Source organism: Crocodylus siamensis, chromosome 11 (assembly GCF_052110815.1).
Source record: "Crocodylus siamensis isolate JL-2025a chromosome 11, ASM5211081v1, whole genome shotgun sequence".
Taxonomy (NCBI): Eukaryota; Metazoa; Chordata; order Crocodylia; family Crocodylidae; genus Crocodylus; species Crocodylus siamensis.
This window is the reverse complement of record NC_143405.1, coordinates 10083075-10107062: the sequence shown is the minus strand read 5'-3', so window position 1 is coordinate 10107062 and position 23988 is coordinate 10083075. Positions and strand designations below refer to the sequence as shown.

General features: G+C 42.8%; 1 protein-coding gene across 5 annotated transcripts in view; it reads left to right on the top strand.

The window, feature by feature from the left end:
* SPTAN1 (spectrin alpha, non-erythrocytic 1) overlaps nt 1-23988 on the top strand; it is a 60609-nt gene that overhangs the window by 30297 nt on the left and 6324 nt on the right. For all 5 annotated transcript variants that reach the window (XM_090021286.1, XM_090021283.1, XM_090021284.1 and 2 more), the window contains 27 exons: nt 377-575; nt 2093-2197; nt 2988-3011; nt 3414-3449; nt 4669-4716; nt 5888-5979; nt 7294-7438; nt 7555-7736; nt 7895-7994; nt 8182-8379; nt 8492-8638; nt 9212-9315; nt 9479-9641; nt 11989-12120; nt 12467-12604; nt 12965-13069; nt 13291-13499; nt 14312-14432; nt 14837-14958; nt 16662-16794; nt 17655-17753; nt 18666-18825; nt 19157-19233; nt 19382-19591; nt 21059-21355; nt 21793-21905; nt 23277-23294. In XM_090021286.1, the coding sequence (XP_089877412.1) occupies nt 377-575; nt 2093-2197; nt 2988-3011; nt 3414-3449; nt 4669-4716; nt 5888-5979; nt 7294-7438; nt 7555-7736; nt 7895-7994; nt 8182-8379; nt 8492-8638; nt 9212-9315; nt 9479-9641; nt 11989-12120; nt 12467-12604; nt 12965-13069; nt 13291-13499; nt 14312-14432; nt 14837-14958; nt 16662-16794; nt 17655-17753; nt 18666-18825; nt 19157-19233; nt 19382-19591; nt 21059-21355; nt 21793-21905; nt 23277-23294 (3477 nt within the window). The remainder of the gene's footprint in view (nt 1-376; nt 576-2092; nt 2198-2987; nt 3012-3413; nt 3450-4668; nt 4717-5887; nt 5980-7293; nt 7439-7554; nt 7737-7894; nt 7995-8181; nt 8380-8491; nt 8639-9211; nt 9316-9478; nt 9642-11988; nt 12121-12466; nt 12605-12964; nt 13070-13290; nt 13500-14311; nt 14433-14836; nt 14959-16661; nt 16795-17654; nt 17754-18665; nt 18826-19156; nt 19234-19381; nt 19592-21058; nt 21356-21792; nt 21906-23276; nt 23295-23988) is intronic.

Genomic DNA, 23988 nt, shown 5'->3' with positions numbered 1-23988 from the left:
TTGCAGGCAGAGTATATCATAAAGTAAGTTCTTTCCCATATGTGCCCTATGCTGTACGCAGCCAACCCTGCATTGCCATGCTGTTACTGCTTACCAGCACTTGTTATTATCAGCTGTCATTTGATTTTTTGCTTCTGCTCACCAGAAAAAGCCTTTATACAGGGATGACCTTCTAATGTACTAGTATATATTCTGAAGGTTTACATTTACATGATCACATACAGATCATCCTGTGCAATAATAGGCAATTTGGTATCTTGGTGTGGGGATAATCCCATCTCTGGCAGTACTGCCTTCCATTCAGATGCCTGTACGTGTCACGGGCCCTGGTGTAAGTGAGATATCATAGCTCCCTGCCTTTCTCTGCTTGTCCCAGATACCACTCTTTGCTTGAGCTGGGGGAGAAGCGCAAAGACATGCTGGAAAAAAGCTGCAAAAAGTTCATGCTTTTCCGGGAGGCTAATGAGCTGCAGCAGTGGATCAATGAGAAGGAGGCTGCACTCACCAATGAGGAGGTGGGAGCTGATTTAGAGCAGGTGGAGGTACTGCAGAAGAAATTTGATGACTTCCAGAAGGTAAGTAGTCGTGGTCCATAAGTTGCATAGTAAGCCTACTTCCCTTCTGTCCCTACACTCAGTTCCCTGACTGGGTAGCCATGTGACAGCTCCTTATTTTGGTATAGTTCAGACAAAACAGAAGCATGTGAAGCAAACAAAGCACTTGGTATAATTTCTTTTAGTGCTGCCAGAGCACAGATCCACATAGACCCCCTCTTTCTCTCCTTCCCTCCTGTGTTTTGCTTTATGTAACGGTGCACCGGAGAGAGATCCCTCTTTATATCCTGTGTCTCGAGTAGTGTCCCATACGCTTATTTGTAGGTGCAGCTCTTTACCACTACCTCATGGGCATCTTCCTCAGTGCTGGGCATTCTGTATGTGAAATGTCCTATTCTTTGTAGCTTAAGGGCAGAATATTTTTTAAAATGATCTGATGTGCATGGTGGTGTATGAGATATGAAATACTAATGTTCTCTAATCTGAAGAGATTATTAGCATGTGACTTTTTTTTTTTCCTTCAGCCATTTTTGGGATGCCAGTGTGGCATCGGCTTGAGTTTCTGCTTGCACGAGATTTATAAAAATGCTTCTTGGGGAAGCTCGTTACGAGGAGTTCTGAGCTTGCAAATTGGAGCAGCTGGTGATTTGGTGGCTTTCTAGGCTGCGTATTGTGTTTACAACTTGTATGTTAATTAACAAATAACCTTGTCCAACCTAATATTGCAGCTGTGGAAATAATGCCAAATACCACAGTGTGTTTCTATAATAGCTTGATGGGTGAACTTGGAAGAAGTTACCTTTTGAAATACGTAGCACTTTTCCTTTTTGTTAATAGACTGGTGCCATCCTCTTATTGTGCCTGAAGTAATAAACTCCTAAAATTACCACTTCAGTCATTCTTTTGATGAATTTATCCAGCACTACAGCTAATAGCTTTTGATCTTGATCATTTTGGTCAGTGGTGCTCAATCTTTCAGCCCAACTGGGCAGATCACACAAGTGGGTTGTTCTGTATGCCTGATCCAGCATGGGGTTGCCAAACAGGGTTGGTCTGTGGGTGCAGTCCAGTGTGCCAACCCAGCCCCATGGACTGGATCCAGCACCGGAACAACTCTGTGCCCCATGCACGAGATCTGACCACAGTGACCCTGTACACCAGCGTAGTCTAGCACACAGACCCATGTCATTAGACGTGTGGGCCAGATAACGCAGTCTCGCAGACCAGAGGTTGTGTGTCACTGAGATTGGTGATGTAGACATGTAGTTAATAGATTTATAGGTTATATCATTGTTAGGCAATTCATCAGCTTGATTTGTGCACGGAAAAATCTTGAAACCCATTTCTTTAATACATTGATGCTGATACTTGGGATTTCTTGGAAAAAAGATGCATCCCTATGTCTACATTGCATAAACTGGAAAGGTCAGGAGAGCTGAATTCCTGCTGTTGGCAATTTGGGTAGCTCTGTTGCAGCTGCCTCCTTTTGTTTTGTTTATCTGCAAGTTCAATCTATGGTGTTTTGCTGTCTTGTGCAGGATCTGAAAGCCAATGAATCGCGCCTAAAGGATATCAACAAAGTTGCAAATGACCTGGAATCAGAAGGGCTGATAGCAGAAGAAGTACAGGCAGTACAGCAGCAGGTTTGTGCTTGTTTCTGACTTGGGCTACTGCCAGGTTGTAGCAAGGACAAGTGGAATTGCCTTTTCTTCTCCAGGTTTTCTATCTCTCTTCCTCTTCTGCAGCCACAGATTTATTGCTAAATATTAGCTGCTTACTGTTTCCAAGATTGTTAGTAGTCTAACTAGAGCCTCTTAATATCTTCTCTGGAGAATGGGTTAGCTTAACAATCATTCAATTTTATGTAGTGCAGTAGCATGTTTCTAGACCACTGCTTAGGAGTTTTTAATGGTTGGAATCCTAAATAACTGCTTGAATTCTTTTTGATTTGCATTGTTGCTTTCTACTTAATCTTTCCAGTTTTTTATCAATTAAGTGGGGATAATGCTTGGATACCTTAGAGGGCCAAGGGTTAACACTGGTTTATTGGTTTCATTTGTTTCATTGTTTGTGCGCGAGCTTTCAAAATTTAAACTGTTATATAAATGCCAGGTGGTATTAGCTTTTCAAAGCTCTTGGTTTGTGCTAACAATTCTGCCCAATCAACCATAACAGGAAGGAACGCTAAGCAAACTCATTCCTTTATAAATCCCTGGAGGTAATGTGTTCCTGGAGGTGTGTGCAGTAATAAATCCTGCTATTCAATGCTGCCCATTGTCTTTGAGAACATTCTTTGGCTGGTAACATACTGAAGGTCAACGTGTAGGAGAATATTTTGTCCGTTCCATCACCTTTCCACAAAAATAATCAATCTTTCTACAATTTCTCTCGAGTGTCTTGCAAAGTAACAGCTATTTCCTTTTTCCCTTGCAGGAAGTCTATGGCATGATGCCCAGGGTAAGCACTGACATGACATTTACATGTTGTCTTAAAAAGAGGATCGGAGGACATACAAGATGTTAAGGTTGAGGCCCCCTTGGGAGTACAGTTTGTTTCCCACATGTCCCTTGAACATCGTTATCAAGAGTTATTTTTAAAAATTCCCTTGGTCTTCCTGAATGTATTTGAAGAGGGGGTCTCTCATCCATTCATCTTGTTTGCACCTCTGGTTGCCAGCCTTCTCTGTGCAGCATAATTTTTATTTTATTTTTTGAAAGAATCAAAAATGTATGCATTCAAATATCTTTAGGGTTTAATTCGTGTATCCTGTTTGTTTCTGATTTAGTCAGGTTTGGGCTAACTCCCGTCTTTTTGTTTTCTTATGTTTAAAGTTTCCTTTTTTTTTTTTCTTTTTAATAGGATGAAACTGATTCTAAGACTGCTTCACCTTGGAAGGTAGGGCTTGTTTATTTGGTGGCCCCTTCAACTAGTGTGTTTTTACAAATGGAAATACATGCAGAATAGTCATCTTGTGTTATCACTGCAGCCCATTCCGCACAAGAGGAGCGAATTTTCTTTCTGTCCTGGTCAAATAGGTCTCCCTGGGAGTCCTGAAATACTTTTTGAATATTTATAAGTAATGTTACCCCAGTCCAGTACTGACTTCTGTAAGGCCCCATGCCTATGTTTTATCTTCCTCCCTCTAATTTGTTTTAACTGCATGTGTAGAAGTTGCTAAGTCTTTGAGGAGGAATGGATATAGATTACACTTCTAAATATACTCCACTGTGGCAATGTTGCTTGCAGAAAATGAAGCTTTTCCCGTAAGACCTATATATAATCTTCAATTGAAGAAATGCTGTCCACATCCAGACGAGCATAGCTGTGTGGTATGTGGCACATACTGCACATTCAGCTGTTCTCTGAGCAGGATGGGATTGACTCCAGGGGATCCCAGGGTCAAAAAACCTGTGTGCGCATACAAAAAAAAAAAAAATGCAGGGCAGTGCATGTGGGGGCAGCACATGCTGCCCAAAACTAGAGTCTGACAGGCCAGAGCCATGCTCTGGCTGCCAGCCAGGCTCCAAGCAGAGGATCACTGTAGCTGCAGCCCCAGGAGGTCCCCAGGTAAGGCTTCTGCAGCTAGTCCAGTGCTAGCCCCAGCCTCCTGTACCCACCTGGGGTAACCTGCTGGGTGGGGGGTGTATTTTGTTTTGTTTTTTGTTTGTTTTCTTTTGCGGTAGTCTCAAATACCATTTTAAGTTTTGAACAACATATTAATTACAGGTTAGGATGATTTTGCTAAACAGTTAAATCTGTTGAAAATGTCATCCCCGATTTTTAAATGATTTTTTTTTTTAATAAATATCTTGTACATAATAATAACATACATGCACTTCTTTAGCCTTTAAGCTGTTACAACTGATTAATTTCTAGCATTCACTTCTGTTTTGAAATGCAGAAAGCCAGTTGTCCATGTTGGACACTTCTGAAGAAACTGAGGATTATAAAATCATAGGCATATTACAATCAGTTTTCATTTTGTAAAATCCTATGTTTGACCAAAGCTCAATTGTTGGTGTGTGTAAGGAGTTCTGCTAGTGTGCTATGGTGCCAATTTGTCAGTAAATGAATTAAACTTGTACCTTTCTATTTCTGCCTCTTCTTCGTGCAGTCTGCCCGTCTGATGGTACACACAGTGGCAACCTTTAATTCCATCAAGGTAGGACAACTGCTGTTCAAATCCAATGAAAAGTAATAGCTTTCTTTTATGACTTACATCTGTGTGCCACTTTGTATCTTCATATTCCATTGCCCTTAATCTTCTGACTACACGTTAGCCAGCCCCATCCCTAGCCCTCTTCAACTCCCTCCCTCCCTCCCTCCCTATGTGGGCCTCGATTCTAACCCACTTACCTGTAGGGAGCTGCTCTCCACACTGCCTGGCTGCCATGTGCACATGTATGTGTGCACGTGCACGTGGCACCCTCTGTCGGATTGCCCTCCTTTTGCTCCCCTCAGCGTCTTGCAGACTGGAACTCTGCTAGCCTGCAAAGGGAAACTTACCATTTCCCATGGTTTTTCTCCTGAAAAGGAGAAAATCTGTTTTTTGGTTTGTTTGTTTTTCTATGGCAAATGGAAAACGTGGACCTTTGCTTATAACATCTCACCTATACACTGGTATCTTATTTAACTATGCGCTCTAAAGAAAGAGTGGTGTGTTTTTGTTTTTTTTGTTTTGTTTTTTAACCCCAGGAGAAATACTAATAGTTTGCTGTTACCTATGTAGGATCCTTGAATCAATGCTTGCTTCTGTAATCAAAGCAGCAAAATAGGATCCTTACGTTATGCACATGGACAGCTTGCGATTAACAGGCTTCAGCCATGTTTGAAGATCACTGTAGTCTTTCTCTTGGCTCTTTTCCTAACTCCCATCATTCTCCAAGCAGTGGCTTGTATATCTTGAATTGTAGCTATTTTAGCAAGACTTCCAAAAGTCTTCTAAACTCTTCTTAAACCAGTGGTATTATAACCCTTGTCCATGGACTGCCAGTGTTCCCCAGGCCTTGCCATCATGTCCATAGGATAAAACCTCCAGGGCTCTAAGGGGAGAGGGAGTGCCATAAAGCATGGTTGGAAGCACAAGCCACTGTTTCTACAAAAGTCTGCAGAACAGAACAGTTGGAGAACCATTGTTGCAACTTGGGTTTTGCCTTGTTGAAGAATAGCTGTATAGAGGGACTGTTTTCTTTAGAGCCCTTTATTGTGCTTGCCATATCTGTCACAAAGTCATGCCAGTTAGCTTGGTAGCTGGACGGGGGAGATTTTTCTTTGTAAACAAGTAATAAATAAAACAACCAAGTGTAATGTTGGGGTTTCTGTTGCCCCTATAGGAGCTGAATGAGCGCTGGAGATCTCTGCAGCAACTAGCAGAAGAGCGAAGCCAGCTGCTGGGCAGTGCCCATGAAGTTCAGCGATTCCACAGGTAAGACCCACTACCTGGATGCAGCAAGTAACAGGTTAGGAGTTGGTGCCACATGTAATTTTTGTCCTAGGCTTCATGTAAAACTTATTTATTGTAATTTTAAAATGTGGCAGCTCATGAGACTGCCGTTCAACTCCCATCTCCTTCAAAGGAAGTTAGACAAAGCCCATGGCAAAGAGTAGTTCTCTAACCTGTGGTTTGTATTAATATTTTAAATGACTAAGATGACTCTTTGGCTTCATTCTTGACTGAGTCGTCTTGTGATAGTGGCACATTGTTAGCAGCAAGGAAGCCTGTTGTAGGGTTGTAAAATAGTGTAGATGTTGCCTTAAGCCTTTACCTTGAGAATATAACCCTTTGAAGAACAGCCAGTGCTCCTGCCAGGTTGTGCCCTTTCTATTCTCATGAACTGCCTCTTTTCTTCCTTTGTCTCCTCTATCCTTTGGTCACTGGCTGCCACACACAGATCTAGCTCCTCTGTTCAGTTTTTTGGCAGTTCGATACAGTATGACAGCAACCTTATAAACATTTGAAAGTGTTTGTGTACTGAATCTTTCTCCTATTCAGTGTACAGCATCTGTTTTTTTTTCTTCCCCCCACCACCCCGGTTGCTACAACACTACCAGACCAACTTCATCTCTATGTGTGTGTAAGGTGCCTGCACAATGGAAGTCTGTTTCATAGATCATAGACACCAGGGCTGGAAGGGACCTTGGAAGATCGAGTCCAGCCCCCTGCTCTTGGTTGTCATTTGGCCCCTACTGTAATAAGCATGATTAATCATTTCTTGTGCAACGTTCTCCACTATTGTCACTCATTTCCGAAGCTCATACCGCAATCTAAACAAAGGATGTTAAAAGAAGAATTTTGACTATTATTTTGCTGTCACTTAAGAGGAAGAGGTTAGTCTGATGAAATACAGGAGTACTAGAGTTATGATGTTAAGGATCTGGATTATTTTCCCACTTTTGCCAGAGATTGACTATATGATCTTAGGAAGCCATTTAAACCTTTTGGCTTAGGTTTCCCCACTTTTTAAATGAGGGCAATAATTTTCTACTCCCCACAGTGGTTGATATGATGGGTAATATGAGCTCTACAGTTCTCAAAAGTAGCAGCACAAATTCTGCTCATTAAATTAGACTAACATTTTCTTACTTCTGAGAAATTTTAAGTCTGCTTCAAAACTGACAAAGAAACCATTTAATAGGCACTCACATTCTTAGGAAACAAGCTGTTTGGAGTTTGATAAAGAGATTTAGCATGAGCTTCATAGTACTTTTTCCCCCCCCCCCCTCGCCTTCCTGCAACCAGAGATGCCGATGAAACTAAGGAATGGATTGAAGAGAAGAATCAGGCATTAAATACAGACAACTATGGACATGACCTGGCCAGTGTGCAGGCCCTGCAGCGCAAACATGAAGGTTTTGAGAGAGACCTGGCAGCTCTTGGAGACAAGGTAAGCCCAAGAATGGGAAAAACATATTGGGTTATTTCCTTTATCTCATAGTGATGCTTGAACTGCAGAGGAGGCTCCTGCCATCTTTGTCCTCACTCCTCCTTTTTGCTGTCCAGGTGAACTCTCTTGGAGAGACTGCACAGCGCCTAATCCAGTCGCACCCGGAGTCTGCCGAAGATCTTCAAGAAAAGTGTACTGAGCTGAACCAGGCCTGGAGCAGCCTGGGAAAACGTGCTGACCAGCGCAAAGAGAAGCTTGGGGACTCTCATGACCTCCAGCGTTTCCTCAGTGACTTCAGGTAAATGCTGGGTTGGATAAAATCCCTAATCCTCACTGTGTTTAAACATCAGTGATGTACACAGGGCAGAGGACTTAGGGTGACCATCTGCTGAGGCAGTGAAAAAGCTCATTTTCCTGCAAAAAGCCTCAAATATTTCTCTCTTTGCTTGTTTGCAGGGACCTCATGTCTTGGATTAATGGAATCCGGGGCTTGGTGTCCTCAGATGAACTGGCAAAGGATGTGACAGGAGCTGAGGCTCTGCTGGAAAGGCACCAGGTATGTAGAAGATCTTAAGCCTTTTTCTCCTGAAGGCAGTTTCAATTGCACTGTAGTAATTCAGTTCAGCAGGAGGGGTTGTTCTTGTTTTTGTTTTGGTTTTTTTAACTTCCATTTAATTTGCCAAGAACAGATTGACGATTCAGCATTCTGCTTTATTCAATAAACTTCCTTCCCTTCTGTACAGGAACATCGCACTGAAATAGATGCCAGGGCTGGCACTTTCCAGGCATTTGAACAATTTGGTCAACAACTCTTGGCTCGTGGACACTATGCCAGTCCAGAGATTAAAGAGAAACTGGATATTCTAGATCGGGAACGGGCAGACCTGGAGAAAGCCTGGGTCCAGCGCAGAATGATGTTGGACCAGTGTTTAGAATTACAGGTACTCTGCTACATAAGAAAGCTTCTTTTCTTAAGGAAATTTTCTCTTTTCAGATATGTGAGCAGTGATGACTGGATTTCTTTCATACCTGTTTTTTTTTTTTTCTCCTTAGCTGTTTCATCGGGACTGTGAACAGGCTGAAAACTGGATGGCTGCCCGTGAGGCTTTCCTGAACACGGAAGATAAAGGTGACACTTTAGACAGTGTTGAGGCTCTCATCAAGAAACACGAGGACTTCGATAAAGCAATCAATGTCCAGGTGAGGGGCAAGTCTAAAGGGAAAGGCAGACTTAGTTTATTTTCATACAGCCTTCAAGAACAAAAATTGAAGGTCACGGAGACGGGTCACATTCACATCTTGGGGATGTAAATCTGAAGTTTAGAAGTTAATGCTGAGAGGGAGTATGCTACCCATTGGTTATGAATATGACATGATGAAATCAGAAGTATTTATTTAAAAAGTTTGCAATGGAAATCCCATATGCTGGGAAAAAAGCAATGTTACTTCTACTTTCCTAAGCCCTAGAAGATCCCTTTCTGCTCTTTAAAAGAAATCTTATACTGGTCTGGCACAGGGAACAAAAGTCTCTTCATCTTGTTCCTGTTGGTCTGCAGGGTTTCCCACTTGTTTCCAAGTGGAGTTCTGTGCTAGTCCTGACATATAAGCCTGACTCCCTTTTAGGACTTATAGTCGTAAGATCGTTTTGCTTCTTTTTCTGTTTAAAAGAAAAAAGAAGTCCCCTATTGTTCTTACACAGCTGTTCACGTTGGCTTTTTGATTTTTGGAGATACTAGACTCATTCTAACTTCTGTGGCTCTTGTTTTTATGCAGGAAGAAAAAATTGCTGCTCTTCAGGCTTTTGCTGACCAACTGATTTCTGCGGACCACTATGCGAAAGGTGTTATTTCTAACAGACGCAATGAGGTTCTGGACAGGTTTGTGCGCTCATAGTCTTGATAACGTGTTTCAGATACTAGCTGAAATTGGGTAATTCTTTGGAGGTGGCTTTTAGAGCTTTTAGGATTGCATGCAATCTCCTGTCTCATACCTGTTTTCAGGGCATAGATATGCATCAACTCTTTATATGCTTCTGTACAGGTGGCGTCGCCTGAAGGCTCAGATGATTGAGAAGAGGTCTAAGCTGGGAGAATCTCAGACCCTCCAGCAGTTCAGCCGTGATGTTGATGAAATAGAGGCCTGGATCAGTGAAAAGCTCCAAACTGCAAGTGATGAATCATACAAGGATCCCACAAATATTCAGGTAAATAATATTTTCAGCCCAGGAAAGTTTAAGTGTAGTGAAGGCTTTCACTCCACTATAGTTTATCTTGTTGATGATATAATATGCCCAGAGAAATCCCAGTTGTGTTATAAGAGGATAACAGATCATATTTGGCATGCACCTCCCGCCTCAGAAGTGGAAGTCAAAGCATGAATTATATATGGGGAACAGCCCAAAACAGAAATCAGTAGTTAAGTTTTTATGCATATAATTAATAAAATATTCACAAATGGCCTGAAATTGCATAAGTCCCTAGACAACTTTCCTGTCCTTTCTTTCCATCTTCCCCCCAGATCCAGATAATAAAATTACTGTTCTTTGATAAATGTCTCTTAGGTCCCAGGTTTATTTACTGTTCTGAGATGCCGCTCTTAATGTTTCTGTATTAGAGGAAGGCTCTTGAAGTCATTTCCTTTGTTTTTAATACTGGTTTGTGGTCAAATAATAAATGCACTGAACTTTGCTTCTCTTCTCAATCTGTTTTGTAGCTTTCCAAACTGTTGGTAAGTTTTGTAGTTTGGACTAGCTGTAATATGTGGTTTTGGGGGGGGGGGTGTTGTGTTGGTTTTTTCCCCTGCATAGATTGTGTGAGGACATGGTCTGGCTGCAGTCTATTGCTCCATCCATCCATTCATCCAGCCTCTTTTCCATTTTCTAATAGTCATTGGCTTCCATTCAGGTGTAGTTACTGGGCCCTTTGTTCTTGGATGTGGCTTTTTTTGTTTATTCCTCTGAAGCACCTGTTTTAGTTTTGCAGGTGCATTCTGCATGGTCTGTTTGATTCATGCTGCATTGTTTGTTAGTTTCTCTTTAAGTAGCTGATAGAATGAAGTGTGGGTGGTATCCTCCTCCTTTTTCAGGAACTAGCTATTGTATTTGTCTTCATACTCCGTGGAATTAGAATGGGTTACCTGCTCCACAAGCTTGGGCTTGGAGTCAGAATTCTTAGGCATGAGAAATGTCACTAAAAATGGGAATCCCACATGGCCACACACCAACAGGGCCAGCATGGTGGAAGATATAAAGGAAAGATTGCAAATGGAGGAAGAAAATGGCACAAAGGAAAGAGGAGGAGGATTAATTGTGTGGGGGGAGCAGGAGTGAAGGAAGCATTGTTTGTATCTTTAGGCATTAAAGATTCTACTAAATTTTAGATTTTTTTTGGTATGATTTCTCAAAAAGAACAAACTTGACCCTTCCCTGGAGGATGGGTTTATTTTTGTGATAATTAAGCTGATATTGTCCCATTAGAAGGGATGGGGGGAGCAGTGGTTGTTTTGTTTTTTTTTCCCGGCATACTGAGTTCAAATGTCATTAAATTTCTGGGATTTAACTGATTTTAATCACACTACTCAGAACTAGCTGTTTCCAGAATAAAGCAGTTCATGCAGAATTTCTTGTGACCGTGCTGTAGTTTTCCATGTCTTATTTTCTCTCTTAACATTCTCCTTGCATTCCATTCTCCCCCAGGGTAGTGCATATCCCCATGTCTCCAGTGTTACTAGCATTTTAAGTTGATTATATGTAAATACTGTCTTGTCCCTTTGTTTATGCTCTTGATGGGTCTGTGCATGTATATTAAGGAAAAATGCACACTTACTCTTGTATGGCTCCTATTGTTCTCATGGTGCTCTCAGTTCTCAGTGAAGACAAATTTCAGCATGTGGCTTAGCACTCTGTTAAACAGTCAGATGTAGCTCAACTATTTTACCTTGGCATTTTAGTACACAAATCGTATTAGAGCCTTAATATCAATCTGTCCAGAAAAGGGTCAGGTAGAGTAGTGAGGTTTCTTTCTGACTTGCAAATAAGGATGGGAGAAGTCATACAACCCACAAAACTGATTGCGATCTGAGCCGTTATATTTGGGTATGTACAGACAGAGTGTATTGTAGAAGTAAGTGTTGCATAAATCGGAAATCTGTAGTTGGAGGACAGGTGAACTTCAAAATTGGAAATGAGTTAACAGCCTCCTATTAATGTTGGAGAAATATTCTCAAGCAGAAATAGTATTATACATATCTACCCACGAATAAATATGCTTGGTTAGAGGCAGCCTGATGCCCACCAGTTAAATGGACCGATCTGAGTTCCAGTAATTGGGAATAAATCACTTGAATAAACAATGATAAATGCACTACAAATGCCTAGATGGCATTGGATTTTTATAATTTTGCTTTGGGCACTTAGTATTTCACCAGATCAGATGACCCATAAATTCCTTTCCCTCAAATCCACAGCAAACCTTTCCATTCTCTTCTCAGCCCATGAGAATAATTTAGGAGCCTAAAATGCAGTCATTAATCACTTTTTCTGCTGTGTTCAGAGCAAACACCAGAAACATCAGGCCTTTGAAGCTGAACTTCATGCTAATGCAGACCGGATCCGTGGAGTCATTGATATGGGGAATTCTTTGATCGATCGGGGAGCGTGTGCTGGCAGTGAGGATGCAGTAAAGGTAAGTGTAGCAAATACAAGACAGTTATTCCTAGCACTGAATTGCTTCTGCACTTGTATTCTGTTGGAGGAAAAGAAGCAATTGCCTTTCCTAGATGTTTTTTATTATTTTCATAACTGTACAGTAGGAAGCATAAGAACTATTTTGGTTTTTTGCTTGGGGAAGTGTAATATTTTCTGATACTGCAGACATAGCAGTAAAATGCTGTCTGTTTGTTAGACATCAGGAAATAGTGACTGTATGTTGTACAGGTGGGGAAGTGGCCACCAGGCTTGTATCTTGTTCCTATGCTGCACTTCCTAGGGATTTTGTTCCACCCTTATTTACCTTTTTCTCCTTGTAACAGGTGCGCTTAGCTGCTCTGGCTGACCAGTGGCAATTCCTGGTGCAGAAATCAGCAGAGAAGAGCCAAAAGCTGAAAGAAGCCAACAAACAGCAGAATTTCAATACTGGAATCAAAGACTTTGATTTCTGGCTTTCAGAGGTAGCTGACAACTTGGGATGGGGAATTATTTGAAGAGACTGCATTTTCTCTAGTTTGGGCTCCCTCTTGTGACATGGGTGGCATCCTAGAATATGGCAGAGTTAAGGTATCATCAGCAAAAGCAGTCCTTTAGTACAGAATTCTTGATAGAAAGCAAGTGGTTGGGAAGTTTTGCCAGTGCAGGCAGTATCCCAAGCGTAGAGGAAAAGAAATGTTTGATGCCTGTAGGGAGAAAAAGCTGATGGTCTTAATCTATACTTGGGAAGGTGGAGGAGAAGAAGAGAACAGTTCACATGTAAGAGCATTACATTTTCAAGGTCCTGCAGAGCTTCAGTCTGCAATTGTCTGTCTGTTTCCCAGGTGGAAGCCCTGCTTGCATCTGAAGACTATGGGAAGGACCTGGCATCTGTGAATAACCTTCTGAAGAAACACCAACTCCTGGAAGCTGATATATCTGCCCATGAAGTAAGCACCTTCTGTCTTGATTTTTACAAGGAGAAGTTGTAATAACTGGTGAAGTCAGTCATGCATGAAGATGTGCTACAAAGTTTTTAAACCTGTTTTGAAATGCAGTTTCTATGACTACATCATGATATCTGCAAAGGAACCACATTAAGTTTGATTCTGTGCCAAGATTTCATACTTGCAGTGCTCATTCCTTGCTCACTCCTTGTTTATGTTCCCAGGATCGCTTGAAGGACCTGAATGGCCAAGCTGACAGCTTGATGACCAGCAGCGCTTTCGACACTTCCCAAGTAAAGGACAAGCGTGACACCATTAATGAACGGTTCCAGCGGATCAAGAGTATGGCAGCAGCCCGGCGTGCAAAGCTAAATGAGTCCCACCGCTTGCATCAGTTCTTCCGGGATATGGATGATGAGGAGTCCTGGATCAAGTATGTTCTTCAGACATGCTAGGTGTAGTGTTGTCTGAGGTCGGGCCCATATTACTGCCATGCTTACAAAAGTTATATTTAAGCATGGTTGTGTAATACCATTGTCAGCATAGTTTCTCTTGTAGCGTACAAAATTAGTCTTCCAGGATAACTGTATTATCCAAACTGGGCCATAAACTTCGGTATATCCCACATCTGCATGATTACCTCCCTAGACAGCATATAGTAAATCTTTATAATGCATCTTATACATGCTTTCTCTGCCAACACTGATCAGAGAGAAGCATCAAAAATGGCTTTAACTCTGGAGGCATGGCTGTATTATCTACAGATACCCACAGTCAAGCCTCAGAAATCATCCAGTTTTGGGAAAACAGTTTCATTTAACTGGGATTTAATTATTGAAGTTTGACTTATTCTTGTGGAAAAGTCCCTACAAATCCTATGAATGAACTGTCCTTCTGTATCAAGTCAAAAAGGTGTTTGTGAGACAGCTGAGAGGATTTCTACTAGTTTGGCCTCTCGCTGTAATTAATCGGATATTCTTTCTAAAGATGTCTTTGTGGAGGCTGATTTTGTTGGTGCATAATCAAGGAAATAGCAAAAATGGTTGGGCTGATTCCCACTCCTTTTGGTGTTTTGAGGAGACAGCCTCAGAGAGGGTCAAAATTGGGAGGGGGTGGGGGGTGTTAAGTTTTAAAAATGTATTGGACACTGGATGGAAGACTTAAAATCTGAAGTGTGGATGTTATTTTTCATTTTTAGAGGAGATATAAACCAATGGTCTTTTTCTCTCTCCCTCTGGAACTCAGGGAAAAGAAACTGCTGGTTAGCTCAGAGGACTATGGCAGAGACCTTACTGGAGTGCAGAACCTAAGGAAGAAACACAAACGTCTGGAAGCAGAACTGGCTGCTCATGAGCCTGCCATCCAGGTAAAGAAGCCAGTCAGAGGGGGCAATGTCCCATAGATGATACTGATGATGTTTTCCTTGAATCTTTTGCTGTAGACAGTGAGGGAGGGAAAATGCCCTGTGAGGGATTAGTGCTCACAATTGGTACACTGTAGCGTGAGTGTGGTATACTGTGTAGTTGGGTTGCAGATTTTTAACACTACCAGGTGTTGATTTACACAGCAAAACATACAGTCAGACTTTATAAAAGTGACCAGAAGTTATTTGCTCTTCAAGGAGCAGCATTTCTGTTCTTGGTTCCAAGCCCACAAAGTCCTAGTTAACAAAAGAAAATGGTTCAAAAGTATCATAAATTATCTGAGCATAGAATAACCGCAGCTCTGCTGCTGGACACAGAGTTCAGCATATGTTTGTCTGTTTTTCAGGGTGTACTGGACACTGGGAAGAAACTGTCAGATGATAACACGATTGGAAAGGAGGAGATACAGCAGAGACTGGCTCAATTTGTGGAGCACTGGAAGGAGTTAAAGCAGCTGGCATCTGCACGGTGAGTGAGAACCAGCCCTCCTGGACAGGTAGTATAAATACAACAATATAGGGGCATGCATCCAGATTTGCCAAATCCTTGGTACTGTCTGCAGCCATGTGTATGCAATAAATATTAATAATGCATTCCATGGGGGCCAGGACAGGAGCCTGTGAAAAAAGTCAGCTGTAACATTCCTCAGTAAAAGCTGTAGTATGTGCTCACCAATGAGAAACACAAGTCCTATACAGTAAGTTCTGGGGGCTTTGTTCTTTCTCCATTTACAGTGGTCAGAGGTTTAGAATTAATTGGCTATGATCCCTGTCATGCTGTGTTTTCCTGACTAGACACTATCAGGAGGACATAGTCCATAATCTTTAAATATTAAATTACAGTAGATAAAGAACTAGCAGTGACAGAGAGCTATTCTTAAGGCATTTTTATGTGCGTTTCTGACACAGCACTGGGCACTTTTAATTAGCCGTGCTAATTTAAAAGTGCCCATGCAACATGTGTATCAGCAGTACAGCATGTCTATGTGCTGAGAAAATGGTAGTAGAGTTCTCTGAACTAGAGGTATGTGAAGTGGGCCCTATTCAATTCAGATTCGGCCCAAATTGGGGACAGTGATTCGATTAATTGATTCGGATCACTGTCCCTGATTTTTGATTTGGCTAAATCTGAAGATTCGATGCTGATTCAGAAAATCAGCAGTTCGGACAGGCACACCTTTAAATGCTTTTTCTACATACCTTGAGGTACCAGCGCAGCTTGTGAATGCTGCGACGCTGGGGCACGTAGTGTCCCACAGGAGTGCAGGGGAGCCCTCCACATGGTCGGCAGTGTGAACCCAGAAGTGGACCAGAAGCACTTTCAGTCCACTTCTGGGTGTGCTGGGGGCCCCCCTGCATCTCCCCAGCTTGGTGATGGGCCATGGGGGGACCCTGGGTGTCCCCCACCCCCACAGACCCAGGAGATGCCATTCGCCAAGCCGAGGTGGGGGACCCAGCATGCTCTCTGGTGGACCCAGAAGTGGATTGGAGGTGCTTCTGGCCCACCCCACTTCTGGGTCTGCTGCCAAGCACACTGGGGAGCCTCCCCATGCTCCTGTGGGATGCTCCATGCGCCCTAGCATTGCAGCATTTACGAGCTGCCTGCTACCTAGAGGTGTGCAGAAAAAATATTTGCAGCTGTGTCTATCTCCGAATTGATTCGGAGGGTTCTGATTTCTGTTTGGAGAGATTCAAGGGTTCTCTGATTTCAATTCAGAGATTTGGCCACTGAATCGGGCTGAATCTCTGCCAGATCAAATTGGGGACCATAGCATCACAGCCCTTCTTTGAACTAAAGCACATTGAATGTATTTTATTTTGGAGTGCTGCCATTTTCTCAGCATGGAGATGTGCTGCACCGCTGATGCATGTGACATGTGAGGCTGCCAGAGCACATCAATTCATGTGCTCCAGCAGACTCAATTCATTAACTCTGCTCTGACGTGCTAGATTTCCAGCATGTTGGAGCAGGCTTCCCGCATGTGTGTAAGTGCTCTTAGCTTCTGTAGAAAGATGGTGGTGTGAATTATCGCACAGAAAAGCTTGAGGGTAGTGAGCAAGTATTGTTGGTCTTTGTACTAATGTCCAGTTTGTCTGAATTAGCAGTTTTTCTGTCGTAACTAAAAGTCAGATAGTCTCTGACTTTTTTTCTTTATTATCTCCTTATAACAGTGGCCAACGTCTGGAAGAGTCTCTGGAGTATCAGCAATTCGTGGCCAATGTTGAAGAAGAAGAAGCCTGGATTAATGAGAAAATGACATTGGTAGCCAGTGAAGACTATGGAGACACACTTGCTGCTATTCAGGTGAGCAGGAGGCTGCACTTCTCTTGCTGGCATCTGCTATTCAGGACACACATGGGTTGTAATTTAATGGATCCTTCCATGCTTTATTTTTCCAGTCAGAGAGATTGTCAGTTCATTATACTACAAGTAGTATATTCTGCAGAGATCACAAATGTTTTGTGAAAAAAATTAAAACGATTCAGTTTCAGCCCTTGGAAGAGACTTGTAAGTTTGGGGTAACTGGTATGCAGCCCTAATTCAATCAACTGCTTTGAGGGGTGCTGGAAAACTGGCCTAGGAAAGAGCAAACTTAAGGATTTCAGGCTTATAGTCCCTTTATGAGTTACATTTTAATGAGACACCTTTCCAGTGAAGAGGCCATCAATATTTGAGAGAAACAGAATGGCTTTCACTTCATAGCATTTTAAGACCCGTTTTAAGACCCTGATCTTGCGAGCAGGTACATGCCTGGTTAACTTGAATGTGTAAGGAGTCTTGTTTAAGTCCATGCGTCTGCCATGTACTTTACAGTTACATTTCTCTGGAAGGGTTTGTATAAGATGGGGAGCTAAGTACTTTCCAGGTAAATTAGATCTGCAAGCTGATATCTTTGCTGGAGTTTGTAGAGAAGAGCCTGTTTGGGAGGGCAGGGGGTGGGGGAATGAAAGAAACTAGATTAGAATTGCTAATTTATACTTGTTTACTTTTCAAGGGGATCAGGTGTTAGATAAGAGTCCTTGAATGCAAAGACTAATATCATTTGTAGCAGAGAATGTGTCAGTCATTGGTGTATTAGAATAATAATAATCCATCTTTTTGCAAGGCATTATCTGAGAAATGGTTATCTAGAAAAGTTACTTACAAACATGCTTTCCCTGCAGGGGTTGCTGAAAAAGCATGAAGCATTTGAAACCGACTTCACCGTGCACAAGGACAGAGTAAATGATGTTTGTGCTAATGGAGAAGACCTCATTAAGAAGGTGAGTTGAATTTGGTAAGGAAAGTAGCTCAAAGGTTCTCTAAAGCTTCCATTTGTTGAAATAGTCACTGTCCTCTTGACACTGATTTAGAAAGATTTTGGGTTGTTGTTTAACACCATCTGTATGTGGTGGTGTATCTTGCTTAAAAAGGTGCGTTTGGTTGGTCATTAAAAGGAATTATTTTTGAAGAGGGCTTGATGGACTGGGAAAAGCAGAACCCCGTGTTTCTAATTCTAGCTCTCCAGTTTGCTGGCTGTCTTGGGCAAGTCACTTATTCCTGTTTCTTCCTTCTGGTGGATTCTTATACTTGGGTTTTTGAAGAGCAGAACAATAATCCACCTATCTTGGACTGAGACCTTTGGCGGTGTCTACTGCTGACTCCTTTTGCTGTTGCTTTTAATGTTTCTCTCATCCTGTTTGTTTATATTTCACAGAAATCTTACTGAGGTAGAATTTCCCTTGAAAACCTTAAAATGACTGTTAGCAACCCCATATTTTCTTTTTTGCTGTGTACATTCATTTCTCAGATTTTTCTCATAACCTGACAACAGAAGAACGAGCAAGACTGTGTTTACTTTCTTGTTTTCTCTCACTTTTGGGGGCATGTTTGGAAATAAAATGAGGTCACTATATTAGCACACCAGGCAGATCTGTTCCCTTGCTCTTGGAGCCAGTGAACTGTTGTGAGTAAATGTGCAGGATTTATTTTCATTTATAAAAGAGGTTTTCCTGGCTAGGATTGTGCCTTTGAAGCTCCTAGCTTCATCTCACAAGCATCTTAAGCTGTCCTTCATATGCCTATGTCTCAAGAACGTTTCTTAAGATAGTGAAAAGAACTAAGTTTCCCCCAGTGGGATGTGGAAGACATTTAAGTCACACAGGAACTGAACTGTTTTTTCTCCTGTCCTACAGAACAATCACCATGAAGAGAACATCACAGCCAAGATGAAAGGCCTGAGGGACAAAGTGTCAGATCTAGAGAAGGCAGCAGCTCAAAGGAAGGCCAAGCTGGATGAGAATTCTGCCTTCCTTCAGTTCAACTGGAAGGCTGATGTTGTGGAGTCCTGGATAGGTATTGTGCTTTACTAATACTGGGTTGCTGACAGATCAGGAGACTGAAAACACCCCTTCATACAGATGGAGCAAAATATTCAAACTTACTGTTTTGAATAGGCAGACATGGGGTGGGTGGTAGTCCATACCTGTGATCTTCAAAGTAGTCAAATATCTGCCTTGGTTTTGTGCTATTTGGGGGACAGTTTCTATATGCCCAAGGCCCCTTCCCTGATTTCCTACATAGAGGAGAGAATAGTGGGTAGGCATGAAGACTGCAAGTTAACCTGAACAAGACAAATGTTCTTTATCACTGTGTATTTACATTTAGTCTGCACTTCATTATCTAGGTGAGAAGGAAAACAGTCTGAAAACAGATGACTATGGGCGAGATCTTTCCTCTGTGCAAACACTCCTCACCAAGCAGGTCAGTGTGCCAAGCATCTCTGTTCAGAGGAAAGGGAGCTTTCTACTTAATAAGACAGAAGAATGTCTGAGCGCTTATCTTTTATTTTTTCCTTGTTCATACATCCAGTAATACAGTTAAACTCACTTGTTCCTATCTAATGTTGCAGGAAACTTTCGATGCTGGTCTTCAGGCTTTCCAGCAGGAAGGAATTGCAAACATCACTGCACTGAAAGACCAGCTACTGGCCGCCAAACACATCCAGTCAAAGGCCATTGAGGTCCGACATGCTTCTCTGATGAAACGCTGGAACCAGCTGCTGGCCAACTCTGCTGCCCGGAAAAAGAAACTCCTGGAGTCTCAGGAGCACTTCAGAAAGGTGAGTGCACAGGCCTGGGGACCATCACAAACAGGGATGGTAATAACTTAAAGCTCTGTGAAGCTTGACACTTGCACAGAGCACTGATTTATTTATTCGTTTATTTATTTTAAAATCATTAATATGCAGGCTTTTTAAAAGCACAGCTACATGGCAGAGGCCAAACGTATTTTCTTATGAGAAGCTTTCATGAAAGAGGTTCTCAACAGACTAGTCTGAATCAAGCACCTTCTAGGTCATGAGCACCTTTGCAGCTTCAGTGTCACATGTGTATGCTTAACTGATAGTCTGTTGGAGGATGAGCATTTTTTCCTTCATACAGATGTTTTGGAGATGCTAAGGGGTGAGGTGGTTTCAACTAGTCACACGTGAGGGCACTGGGGCCACCTATACATGTGCTCTGGGGAGTTTTTTTAAATTAGTGTCTCCCAGGAGGCACTCTAATTAAAACACCTGCAGCAGCTCATGTATTCAGTGTCTCATGTTTCAAAATGGGAGTGGGGGTACTTCTGACTCTCAAGCAAGTGTTAGTTAAAGCATCCTGCCGCCATTTTGAACTGCTAGGCTGCTGAATACACAAGACAGTGCAGCACACTGGAGCGTTCTGATTGAAACACTCCAGGAGACCTGATTAATCAGAATGCGTTGGACCACATGTAGAAGTACCCTGGGAATCTAGAGTTTTGGAGTCTGTTCCTAGGTATGTTGCTGGCTGGTTTCTTGTGTTCCTGAGCAGATTACTCAAGCTCTCTGTGCCTGCGATCCCTTCTTGCTGTGAATAATTTGTGTGAAGGGTAGTATCTTAAGGCTCTGTTCAAAATCAGCCCAACTTCATACTGATTCAGTATAGAAGTAGTTCCTGGCCTGAAGAGCTTTCAGGCTAAATAGATGAGAGAGACAGTATGTGTGATCACACACATTGTTGAATACACAGCTTTGGTGGATAGGTTTTGCTTTGATTTTTGTACACTACTAGCCCCAACCATCCTCATCCTATTTTTCCTGCTTCAACTGCAACAAAAATACCCCCTTCCCCAGACAAAAACGAGCAGGGAACCAGTGACACACGTTCTCCTGGGCTTCGGAAGATAGAGCACCCTTGTCTCCTAGTGCTGCAACCACCCAGAGCCACTACTAGAGAAATCCTTTGCCTCCCAAAAGAGGACTGGCCTTCAGAAGATGCACACGTGTGTTCGGCGGGTGCTTTTGCTTTCTCCATGTGGTCATCCCTGCAAGGGGATGTGTCTCTAGGGCAGAAGTGTCAAAAGAAGAAGCATTACTATCCCCATTTTATAGACAATGTTTATAGATAGCACCCATCTTTTGTGAAGTGCTTTGAAAGAAACAAGTGATGGGATTGATTTATTGTCCCTTGTACATACTTAATAGCCAATCCTTTTGCTTATGACTCCATTTTAATTTGAATTACCATGTAATTGAACATGTGGATGGTCTTTTCTCTCCAAGGTTGAGGATCTATTCCTGACTTTTGCAAAGAAGGCATCTGCCTTTAACAGCTGGTTTGAGAATGCAGAGGAAGACCTGACTGACCCTGTGCGCTGTAACTCACTGGAAGAAATCAAGGCCCTACGAGAGGCTCATGATGCTTTCCGCTCTTCGCTTAGCTCTGCCCAGGCTGACTTCAACCAGTTGGCTGAGCTGGACCGCCAGATCAAGAGCTTCCGTGTAGCTTCCAACCCATACACTTGGTTCACTATGGAGGCTCTCGAGGAGACCTGGCGGAATTTGCAGAAAATCATCAAGGTAATTGAAACAAGTTTCTTCTTGTTGCCTCCCAGCCTCTGATTTCTTTCTTCCTGTTTCTCCAGACAAACAATAGTAATAGATTGCAAATGGAAGCCTCTCACTTTAGAAGCATAGAAAAATTGCTAGAAGGATTTCTCTTCACTTAGCATTATCCCAAGTCCTCCGTTGGCAATTTATTTGGCTTGCACTTGGCTTGTTGTTGTATTGCAACTGGAAGGCTCACTACAGTGCCAACTGTCACAACTTTCATAAGAATATTTTTATACCTGGTTATAAACCACCAAAAGTTGCAGATATGCAAAAGAATGTGAGAGCCCTCAGCCTTATGCCGGAGCCCAGAGTTGCATTGCAAAGTTCATTTATTTTTAGCATTTCAGTAGAAGGTAGAGGCAGCATACACTTTCTAAGTGTAAAGCATGACTTTTATTTCTCAGGAACGTGAGTTAGAGCTGCAGAAGGAACAGAGGAGGCAGGAGGAGAATGATAAACTGCGCCAAGAGTTTGCTCAACATGCTAATGCTTTCCACCAGTGGATTCAGGAGACCAGGTATGGTTCGACTTAAAGTAGCTGCTGTTTGGGAAATTCCCAAAGAGAATGTACAGTGTCCCACCCACTGCTGGGTGGGAATTGTTGGTTGTTCTTTCGTAGTGTGTACTGTGGTCATACTGCATTTTAAACTATTGAGTTTTTAGATAATTCAGAGATTTGTTGAATTCCCCTTTCCCGGATCTGTGTGGGGCAAGGGTGGGCTGCCACTGCAGACTGGGGCTGGGTGGCTCTTCCTGGTGGTGGGGTTTGGGCTGGGGTTCCACTCCAAGCAGGTGGCGGTGGCACAGGGAGGGGGGACTATGGGGTGGGCTACAGCCACCCCAAAAATCACCATAACCACCTCCTTTCGCTGCCACCCACCCAGAGTACAGCCCCAGGCCAAGTCTTCCCTGGGAAGAGCCCAGCACCACACCCAGCCCCATCCCGCAGCAGTAGCCTACCCTTGCTCCACACAGATCTGGAGGGACATGCCCCCTATGGCTCCTCCAGGGGTATACATAGCAACAGGAGCTGTGCCTCCTGGACAAGCCACGTTCAGTCCCCTGTCCCTTCCCAGCTAGGTAGAACCTGTCCAACCCCTCCATCACCACAGGTGCCTCGATTTTGCGTGCCCTGCCCCCCAACACACACACACACTCCCCCCCCCCCAAGCACACTTACCAGCCAGATGCTGCTCTCCGAGCTGCTGGGCTGCATATCAGATCAGTATTGGTCAATATGGCTTGTTAATAATTGGCCATCGATAGCAGCCCAAAAAATCTTTATTGGTGTACCCCTAACCTTAATACTTGCTTCAAATGGGATTAGGACTAACAGATTATGATCAAATGAGGAAAATGCTTATAGGTCTGCTTCCCCCAGCACAAAGCTATTTCCTCAAATATGTATGTTTAATTTTGTTTAGTCTATGTTTAAATATCTGTGGTACTTCCCTAGAGAAGCCGTTCTGCCTTGTAAACCTAATGGTCTGTCAGTGTCCCCAGTTCAGGAGATACAGCAATAATAAAAGTCTCAAGAAATGGGGAGAGGTGGGGGGGAGGAAATCAGTATTTCAGAATTATAAGGAATTCAAGAGTATGCATTAATTGCACAGCGGTTCCTGATTTACACCTGCTCAGCTGCATCTCCGTCATGTGGCTTGGGCATGGAAGGAATGAGTTAAGCTGATCGTCCTTCCCATAGAACCCTTGGGTCGTGAGTGTCTGGGCAGTTGCAGAAAATTGCTCCTATGTGGTTTCACAGAAATGCTAAAATACAAATATTGTTTTCATTTTTTGTTGTTTGTTCCCCACTCCTCCTCCTGTGTCTCCTTCTCACTGTCTCTCTCTCTGTCCTGCTGCCTGATTTTTGGACCCTCCCACTCTACAGGACTTATCTGCTAGATGGGTTAGTATTGAATTTTATTTCCTACCAGTGATGTGTTTTTCTTTCCTGTCTTGTGTGAATTTTCCTGTTGTTGCTTTGCCTGCGAAAACTGCAGCAAAAGTCCTTGTATTTGGGTAAAGCATTCCGTGCTTGGATTGGGGAGAGGGAAGTGTTTCCCCCACCAGCAGGAAAGTCTCATGTACTTGCACAGGATAAAGCTGTAGGATAGATAAATATAATCCTGTAGAAATGCCATCACTCCTGGGTAAGACTAGAAAGGGAAAAATTAGTGTCCATTCTGCCTGAAAGAATGTCAGCTTTCTCTGTGGCTCTCTACCACTAGAGGCTGCATGAGAAGATTAGTCTTGGTCTGATGAGATGTGAAAGCACATCCAGCAGTTGTATCTTCTGTCCCTGCCAGCCAGTACTTTCCCAGCTTGCAGCTCTTGGAACACTTAAAATGCAGTGTTAACTGTCTGTTACAACCACAAAAAGATGTACACACACACATACCCCCTGTAAAAATGAGGCTCATCCTTAGTTGTACCCAGTGGTAGTTTGTGGGATAGCTGTTTGCAGAGGTACTCCGTAGTTATATTTGCACTTGGCTAAAATGTTGAGGAGGAGGAGATGCATCTTTGCCCTGAGACCATGAATCTCAACTGTCTTTTGGCTGCCAAATCAGATGCCAGAATTTCCATCCACCCCTTCCCTC